This window comes from Otolemur garnettii, unplaced genomic scaffold (genome assembly GCF_000181295.1).
Source record: "Otolemur garnettii isolate 467f Iridium unplaced genomic scaffold, OtoGar3 scaffold00032, whole genome shotgun sequence".
NCBI classification, from domain to species: domain Eukaryota; kingdom Metazoa; phylum Chordata; class Mammalia; order Primates; family Galagidae; genus Otolemur; species Otolemur garnettii.
In genome coordinates, this window is record NW_003852427.1 from 11,544,965 (window position 1) to 11,554,954 (window position 9,990).

Genomic DNA, 9,990 nt, shown 5'->3' on the forward strand with positions numbered 1-9,990 from the left:
TTTTTTTTGGTTGCAGCCGTCATTGTTGTTTTGGCGGTCCGGGCTGGGGATTCGAACCCGCCACCTTAGGTGTACATGGCTAGCTCCTTAGTCGGTTGAGCTATAGTCGCCGAGCCAATAGTAAAAATCTTAATTGAAACTTTTTTTTTTGTAAAGACAGCCTCACTTTGTCACCCTCAGTAGAGTGCTGTGGCATCACAGCTCACAACAACCTCCAGCTCTTGGACTTAGGCGATTCTCTTGCCTCAGCCTCCTGAGTAGCTAGGACCATAGGTACCTGTCATAACTAACGCCCAGCTATTTTTTTGTTGCAGTTTGGCTAGGGCTGAGTTCAAACCTGCCACCCGCTATATGGGGCTGGCACCCTACTCACTGAGCCATAGGCACTGCCCTCTTTTTAATTTTAGATACCTATACTTTATAATTGGATAAATGTAAGAAGTTCTTGATAATTTCGGTATGCTTATGAATATAATTTTTCATGTGATTTACTGAGATCTGTTTTTTAGAGATAAGAGTAAAGAGGAGGAGAGAAGGGAATTTGTTTAATACTGTTTATTTCCCTCATTTTTCTTTTATCTCTTTATAGGACTTATGGTTTTTCCAAAACCAGTGACTGCCTTGGAATATACATTCAGTAGAAATGATCCAGCTTCCTATGAAGCGTACGTTCGAGACCTTAAGAATTTTCTAAAACGTAAGTTCTCTCAGAGTTATTACATAAACTAGCACCAAATTATGATTATTCTTAGAAACATGATTCTTAGAATTTTTCTTCTTTTGCTTTTTTTTTTGTTGAGAGAGAGTCTCACTCTCACACTTGCTAGAGTGCTGTCGTGGCCCAGCTCACAGCAACTTCAAACTCTTGGGCTCAGACAATCCTCTTTCCTCAGCTCTGGAGTAACTGGGACTACGGATGCCACCATAATGCCTGACTAGTTTTTTCTATTTTTAGCAGAGACAAGGGCTTGCTCTTTCTCAGGCTGATCTCAAACACTGAGCTCAAGCAATCCACCCACCTTGGCCTCCCAGAGTGCTAGGATTGTAGGTGCGAGCTGCTGCACCCAGCAAGAATTTCTTTTATTAACCTTTTTACTCTCCTGTTAAACCCAGACAACTGAGAGTACTTGCAAGTAGTTTTTATAACTACTTATAAAATATTCTAACTTATGGAAAGACATAGGAAGGAGCATAAGTCTAATAGAGAGTAGATTGATTTCTCTGTCTTTCCTGTAAGTGCACTAAGTTGATTGAGACATAACAAAAATATTTTAAAATGCTTCTAAAACTGTAAGGATTTGTGTAATAGAGCAAATCTATGTTATTTTTACCTGAGTATTTGGACATTTTATATCCATCCAATACAGTATTTGGGTAGGGGGTAGAAAGTGATATTTATCATTTTTTAAATGTCTGTTTCTGATTTGTAATGTGTCAGTTACATCTCAGAGTTGCCAGTTCGTAATGCTCATTAACAGCCATCTAAGCCAATTATCTCCACTCACCATCTCAACCTTCCTCTTTTATATCTCAGTTATTAATTCCATGATTTTTCATTTTGGTTTTACTTCAGTCAGTAGTCTCAAATTCCTGGCCTCTCGGTCTGTCTGTTACACACTTGTGGCAGAATTCTGCTGGATAAAACCGTGTCATTTCCTGGGTGATGCTCATCCTTCTTTGAGACTGCCCGGGGCAACCTGGTGGTGCTGCGGGCGGGTTAGCACTGTGAATACTTGATCAGCTCCCTCAGAGAGACCAGGTGAATGCCTGGCAGCCTTGCTGGTTTTCTCCAAAGGGATTATTTCCAACCTCTCCTCTAACCTAACCCTTTACCTGTTCCCCGTAACTCACAGTTTCCATGTAATCTGGAGGTAGTAGACGTTCTCAGATGGGAACTGCCTCAGTCCCTCTGTTCCCAGGAAAGGAACCCTACAATGGGCCTTTTGTTGCATCCTCCTGCTCTGATGGGGCAGCTCCCCTTCTCTCATCTGAGGCTACTCTTCCTACTTTGATCTCATCCCCTCTTACTGTCTCGAAAACCCTTGCGGTCTATATTTAGCTTTCTCTTTATTGGATCCTTCCTGTCAGTTCGCAAAAATCTGACACAGTGGCTCACACCCATAATCCTTGCGCTCTGGGAGGCCAAGGTGGTTGGATTGCATGAGCTCACAAGTTCAATACTGACCAGCCTGAGCAAAAAGCAAGACCCCCCCCCCCGCCCCCATCTCTACTAAAAATAGAAAAACTGAAGCAAGAGGATTGCTTGAACCCACGAGTTGAAGGTTGCTGTGAACTATGACGCCATGGCACTCTGCCCAGGGCAACAGCTTGATACTCTGTCTAAAAAAAAAAAAAATCTTTAACTCCCTTCTGAATTAAACCAATAACCTTTTGATTTCACATTGTCTACTAGCTATCATCCTAATTATTTAAATAATTTTGCAGATATTGACAGGGCGAGGTGGCTCACACCTGTAATCCTTTCACTCTGGGAGGCCGAGGCAGCTGGATTGCTTGAGCTCATGAGTTCGAGACCTGGCTGAGCAAAAATCTGAAATTGATCTGTAGAAGAAAATAATCAATAATCCAGTTTATATAATTGTTGAAATGCAGTGAACTTTAGAGCACTAGATAACTGTTAAAAGTTAAAGGGGTGCTCAGGCTCAGTGGCTCACACCTGTAATCCTGACACTCTGAGAGAGAGAGGCAGATGAATCACCTTACCTCAGGAGTTCAAGACCAGCCGAAGCAAGAGTGAGACCCTGTCTCTACTGAAAATAGAAAAACTAACCAGATGTTGTGGCAGGCGCTTGCCGTCTCAGCTACTTGGGAGGCTGAGGAAAGAGGATTGCCTGAGCCCAAGAGTTTGAAGTTGTTGTGAGGTAGGACACCGTGGCACTCTACCAAGGATGACAAAATAAGACGCTGTCCTAAAAAAAAAAAAAAAAAAAAAAACTTAAAGGGGCATACTTGCCGTGTTTTCCCTAAAGTCATCTGGTAATTGGCATTACTATTTTTGTCTCTGAAGAGCATTTTCCAAAGGGTGATATATGCCTGGTTGTGTTTGATATTTATGGCTGGTCTCGTCCACATATCTGTTTCCTTTCTAGCATATGCTTTAGAAGCACAGAAGAACCTCTCAGTGTGTAATAAAGGAGGACTTTTTGAACAGAACGGTCCGGAGTATATTGCATGTCAGTTTCCTGTCTCCTTACTTGATGAGTGCAGTGGTGCGAATGATCCTGACTTTGGCTATTCTCAAGGAAACCCTTGTATTCTTGTGAAAATGAACAGAGTATGTACATATTTTACCTCTGCATCCGCTTTTTTCTAATATCCTCTGTTAAGATGACAACTATTTTTAGATCATTTTGGTTGAGTTAATGCCTTTCTTATTAAATGTTATCTCGTTGGGGTGTAGCTTGCTTAAAAGGCTTGCAGTAACATGTATTGATCTTTGGGGAAAAGTTTATTCAGCAAAAGAAAATAGATTCACATACAGATTTATCATGGATTAAGGAGTTAAAGCAACTCAAGCTTTTCCCTTGTGGAAACAACTGCTGCATTTCAGCACAGATCAGTGCTTCAAGGGGCAAGTGACGTGGTTGTCATACCCCAAGCATGGTTTTGTGAAGGAGCAAAGCTCATTTTTGAACCTGGTGTTATAAAATAATTCAGAATTCCATATGACTCCATAAAGTTGTAGCTCACTTGACTTTTTCTAAATATTTAATAGAATGCATAGTTTTATGGTGTATGTGCACACATAATTAAATAACAGAATTACAAATCAAAGCCCATTCTAACGCGTTCAGTGGGACGACGCAGTTGCATTCTGTTATGTTTTAGAAGCAGTGCCTGCATTGTATGGTTAATGGCAAAGTAAGAGGCTGATGTTCTCTATGTGAAGTAGTGATGAATTAGGGTCATTGTGCAAACAAAGGTGGTTTTCCTTGCATAATAAAGTGATCCCTAGCTCCTGTGCCTTGTAGCTCTATGAATGTTGCCCCTCAGAGTTGTGTTCTGCTATAGTTATTCTTTTGAGACTTACGGGGTCTTCTGTGAAAGGTAAGGTCATTCATGGCCATTTACTGAAGAAAGGGGCAGTTCCTTAAATAGATACAGACCCCTCGAAATCATGAATTCATATAGCACTGAAGTCATGATTAGTAAGCAAATAGCTGCCATCCCTAATACAAGTAACATTGAAGTTGACATTGCTGATTAAGGAATTTTCCTATAAGGGAAACAAACTAGAATGTGAAATACCCAGACTTACACCCTTCCAAGCTCTCCTTCTGTCCCCTTGGAAAGCCGGACGATGGTTTCCAGATTGTCCCATAGCACTCTACAAGTCTTTTGAAACATTATTTGGCACATGAGTAGGTGCTCAGTAAATTCAGAATTAAGAACTGAGGTTCACAGACTAAGCCAGAAGTAATGTGAAACTAGATAATGTCATTTATCAGGTGAACTAAGTTTAACAGATGCCTTTTGTAATCCCTGTTTGAAGTATTCTCACAACATCTAGGTTGCTGAAAACCCCCAATATAAAGCTAGGAGAGGACTGACCTGAGTTTATTTTCTTTCTCAGGATGGCTTCTTTGAATGAGGAGGATCTGAGACCCTTCTGACAGTTGTGGATGGGGGAGTGGCTTTGCAGGGCACAGCAGGAGAACAGCCTAAGACATGGGAGGTCACTGATGAGATGCACTTACCTAGTATGGCAGGGGATTGAATCTCAGTGTAGTTCCAAAGTCATTGCTCAGAAACAGCTGGTTGCAACAAGACTTGTTTTTTGAGAGGAATATTTACATTTTGCCAACATTCACATCCAAACTGCCTATAAGTCAGAATGCCAACAAAAGAGATGGATAAATATCTTTTACCAGAGTTACATCAACTACATACATTGTGTAGAACTGACATCTCCCATGTGGCTCAGTGGAGAGGTTGGAAGGATGTAAGTCTGGGTATTTCATGTTCTAGTGTGTTCCCCTTATGGGAAAAAGTACGTGCCTTTTGTAGAACAGATGGGCATGGGATGTGGTGAGGTTCGGTGGAGTCTTACGGAAACGTGGTAGAGAAGAACAATTAATTATTATGTTACGCCTCTGTAGTTCTTACTTACATTAAATGATTCGTTCATATAAATAATTAGGTTTAAGAGTTTTGGTTTGTTTCTTGTGTTAAGGGTAGCAAAGTGCAAAACTGTATTTTGGGGCTGGGCGCCTATAGCTCAAGTGGCTAAGGTGCCAGCCACATAGACCAGAGCTGTCAGGTTCAAATCCAGCCTGGGCTCGCCAAACAACAATGACAACTGCAAACAAAAAATAGCTGGGTGTTGTGGCAGGCTCCTGTAGTCCCAGCTACTGGGGAGGCTTGAGGCAAGAGAATCGCTTAAGCCCAAGAGTTTGAGGTTGCTGTGAGCTGTGACTCCATGGCACTCTACCGAGGCGATAGCTTGAGACTCTGTCTCAAAAAAACAAACCAAAAAAAACTGTATTTTGGTCAATTCTATGGTAATTGATTGATTTTCTAAATTGCCCCAGTTATAAGATAGCTCATTGCCAAGGTTATTGTACTGAAAAGTTCATTTTAAACCTCCAAAAATAAATAGAAAGCAGCTGTACCTGGGCTAATCCATAGTTAGTGCCAATCTCAACCTTTCCACCCTTGGTCCCCAGCAGCAAAAGGACATGGTTCTACTGTATACATATGTGATGTTTAAATTAATCAGTTTTTCTTAACCTTAGATAATTGGATTAAAGCCTCAAGGACAACCAAGGATAGATTGTGATTCTCAGGTTAGTATTTAAAAATTAACTTCTGTTAAAGCTTTGGTGTTTCTGAAAATACTTCCAAAAGTCTAATGAGTCTAGTTGTCTTTTTTCTTCCTTGTCACTTTTTAAAGTCCTTTCTAGACTGAAACCCCACCAATTCTTTAGGAATAGCCTTTCTCTTCCCAAATGGTAATTCCAAAAGGCATTTTCCATGTGTATTTGATTTTGAACACATTGCTTTTACATTCACATAATGCCGTGTTTCATCAATTCCAAGATTGTTTTTCCTCCTCCCTAGTAATACTGCGTTTGGGATTAGCCTTATAATTGACGGTGTCGTAATGCCGTCAGGACTTCCTCTCTTAGTACTTTGACTGGTGTGTTAAACCTCAGTGCCATCTGAGAGTTAATGAAATATGGTACATTTTCCCTAAGGTAGAAGCGTTATTCATCACCCTGTCCCTGCTTTAACTTCTCCAGCGTGCTATGCAGTTTTCATCTCGTAACTTTCTTTTGTTTTCTCTCCATGCTGCAAATGCAACTAAGACAAATATGTAAAAGATGGGTAAGAGTTCTGAGGAGAAATTAAGTTGAAATTTACTTTTGTCACTGTGCTAAATATTAACATTCAACTCCAGCTGTATGGCAGAAGTATTTTATTTAAAATGCTGCACTGAAATTACTTTAAAGGTGTGAAAAAAAGGTCATTTTTTTTTACTACAAAAGGATGTCTTCTTTGGGCAGAAACTTCTTGCTCAGCAGGTCTCAGACCTGATCAGACATCAGTCACCTGGGCTGAAATGAGTCCCCAACTTTGGATTTCTAACCAAAGTTTCCAGATAATGCTGCTGCTGGTGGTGAAAAGGGCCCACACCTTGAGAACTCCTGCTTTACTATCTAGATAAGAATAAAATGCCAGGAGGTTTGGTTTCTCTTCTGGGTTGAAATTATATGAGGCAACTATAGGCAGTTTACTTCACCTCCTTATTGTAGACAGCTCAGCAGGAAACGGGTGAAAAGCCTTGCACAACTTTTCATGATCCTCGGGGATTGCTTATAAATCTTTCCTATGGAAAGTCCCCGAGGCTTGGGTGCTGGACTTCAGCTAATTAGAAGTGGTAATTTCAGGACAGTGCACCTGTGGCAGGATGTTTGCCTTCGCATTTGGACAGTCTGCATAGATAAACTGGGAACAGTGGGTCTGTGAAGCTGCTTCCACCTAAAAAGAAAACACATGTTCAGACTGGAAGGGCAAAAGCTTTAAGCTTTTTTCCTTAGGTTTCAGTTTTACAAGCCTTAGTGACCATCGGTAGATTTTAAGAGTAGCTCCTGGTTTCTGATGGGATGGGATGTACCTAAAACATTGTGACAAGTGGGCTTCACCCTAGGCAGCTCACTCTCCTTCAGGTGTTCATTTTAACATTTCCTTAGGTTTCAATTTTGTAAGCCTCCCTGTGACTCTTTTCTTAAGGTTTAAAAAGCATTTTGCTCCTTGTTTATCTGTTACATGTCCTTTGCTTCTAGAGTAGTTGGGGAAATGTTAATGAAAAATCCAGGTCTAAGGATTCGGGTTTCAGTTTGCTGTCCCTTTTGTTTTGAAGAGTTGTGTATAAAGTACATAAAATAATCAAAATAGGTGGGGTTTTTGTTTGCTTGCTTTTTTAGTTGTGAGATTTTTTTGTTTGTTTGTTTTTAGAAAAAGAATGGGAAGAAATATTGGCAAAACTTTGCATTGTACTCCTAGACTGGTACAAAGTGGTAACCAGCTGGAGCCCGTGTAGACCAGATGGAAGCACTCACTGCATGTCATCAGACTTGCTATTATCTGTTAGATTTATCTATATCTAGTGTTCTTTACTTTAAATTCTTTTATTTTCTATGTGATATATGTGTCTTTTACTTTGTCTTATCTCCCAGCCTAGAGTGCAATGGTGCTATGACCTCAAACTCACTGTAACCTTGAACTCGTGGGCTCAGGTGATTTCTTCTGCCTCAGCTTCCTGAGTAGCTGTGCACCACCACACCTGGCTAATCATTTTTTTGTAGGACCCAAATTTCACTATGTTGCCCAAGCAGGTCTCAAACTCTTGGCCCCAAGGAGTTGATCCACCTCAATTCCCAAAGTGCTTCTTCTGTTTTCTTAATTTTGATCTGGAAATACATAAACACTGATGACAGAACATGCCTTTGGAGGTGGCCAACTAATATTCATAAAAAAGACGATTCTTGAAAAAGATGGAATATTCATATTTATGTCATTTTTTTTTTTTCAGGCTTGGTGCTCATGGCTCAGTGAGTAGGGCGCCAGCCACATACACTGAGGCTGGTGGGTTCAGCCCGGCCTGGGCCAGCTAAACAATGACAACTGCAATCGAAAAAAATAGCCGGGTGTTGTGGCGGGTGCCTGTAGTCCCAGCTGCTCGGGAGGCTGAGGCAAGAGAATTGCTTAACCCCAAGAGCTTGAGGTTGCTGTCAGCTGTGACGCCACAGCACTCTACTGAGGGCGACATAGTGAGACTCTGTCTCAAAAACAAAGAAAATTTTTTTTCAGTATTGCATTTTTTTACAAAAGTGAATCAGGTTGATTTAAGAACATTTAGAAAAATGCATAAGAGAAAAACAATGCTACCTGGAGGTAACCACTGCCAACTTTTGATGTATTATGTTTCAAGTCTTTAGGAAGATAATTGTGTAAGAGAAACAAAATACCTTAATTTTTAAACCGTGTTGTTTTCAGTGGAACTTAGTGACCATCAGTAGATTCTTATAGCTCCTGGTTTCCCATGGGATGGGATGTACCTAAAACATTGTGGCAAGTGGGCTTCACCCTAGGCAGCTCACTCTCATTCAGATGTTCATTTCAACATGTACCATCACCATGTGTTTATTTTCACAGAAGGTATAAATTACAAGTTTAAGAAAAAGCCTCCCAAGATGATAGTTCAGGCACAAAGAAAGAGAGCAGTTAAGAGCCTGTCCCTGCTGGGTGACCTTGAACATGTGGCCTTAACTTTGAGCCACAGTGCCCTGCAGTTGACCCTGCCCACATAGTGGTCGTTCAGCTGGAGTGGGGTAAATACAGGTTGGGTGTAAAATCTGGCAGGAGATAACAGGGAGATGTTCAATAACTATAACTCAAAACTGTTTTCATTTTGGGAAGTGTCTCTGTGTTTCAGTGAATGAAATTCATATATTAAAGTAAAATATGTTTAGCAAAAGCATTTTCTGCAGAAAAGCACTCATCAGAGTGACTTACTTTCTCTAGTACCAAATGCTATTTTTGATTTTGAACTTTCTTTAAAGTTAAAGAGTACATATGTAGGATGGGTGGTGTTTGCATAGTAATAGAAAAAAAATGACTTCTATGATTTCTCTGAGAGTTTTATCTCCTGCTCTTCCCACATGTTCCTGACCTGGTCCGTTAGGATCTGTCATTTGGGGCTATGTTGGGTGCTGTCTCTGCACCTCTTGTCTGTGTGCTCCCCCCTCCCTCCTACCCGCAGACCGGCTGCTTCATATAACGAAATAAACAGGGAGGACTAATCCTTAGAGCAGGCGTCCTCAAACTACGGCCCGCGGGCCACATGCAGCACGCCTAGGACATTTATCCCGCCCACCGGCTGTTTTTGCCGCTGCTGCCTGTCCTGCTTAGCAGCCGACTCGTCCCAGGGCCCGCAGTCTGGCCCTCCAACGGTCTGAGGGACAGTGAACTGGCCCCCAGTTTAAGAAGTTTGAGGACCCCTGCTTTAGAGTCTTAGCTTTGTTCTATTATTTCATGTGTGCTTTCAAAAAAAGAAATTAGTTTGTTCAAAACTAAATTTCAAATGTTCAGTAACGTTTTCTTTAGTGCTTAGTAAACCCACTGATTTTAATCACTGTGGTTTGTTACCTATTCACTGTGTGTTAGAGAGTCTTTAGAAGTAGCTCTGTATGGCATGTGTTACGTGAGAATTTTCATAAATCGTTTAAGGAGAATACTCGAGATGCCCAACAGCACAAATGAATTGGATTATAGGTATTGATTAGATCTGTGTACTTACATTTATCATAATATGCATAGAATACTCAGTGACTGGCTCGGCTCCTATAGCTCAACCGGCTAAGGCGCCAGCCACGTACACCTAAGGTGGCGGGTTCGAATCTCCAGCCCGGACCCGCCAAACAACAATGATGGCTGCAACCAAAAAATAGCCGGGCGTTGTGGCGG

The 9,990-nt window shown here is 41.2% G+C and overlaps 1 protein-coding gene across 1 annotated transcript in view; it reads left to right on the top strand.

The window, feature by feature from the left end:
• The window catches only part of ATP1B3 (ATPase Na+/K+ transporting subunit beta 3), a 47,971-nt gene that overhangs the window by 33,610 nt on the left and 4,371 nt on the right, over positions 1 to 9,990 (top strand). The window contains exons 3-5 of the mRNA XM_003789449.3: positions 590 to 697; positions 3,111 to 3,295; positions 5,757 to 5,807. Of these exons, the coding sequence (XP_003789497.1) occupies positions 590 to 697; positions 3,111 to 3,295; positions 5,757 to 5,807 (344 nt within the window). The remainder of the gene's footprint in view (positions 1 to 589; positions 698 to 3,110; positions 3,296 to 5,756; positions 5,808 to 9,990) is intronic.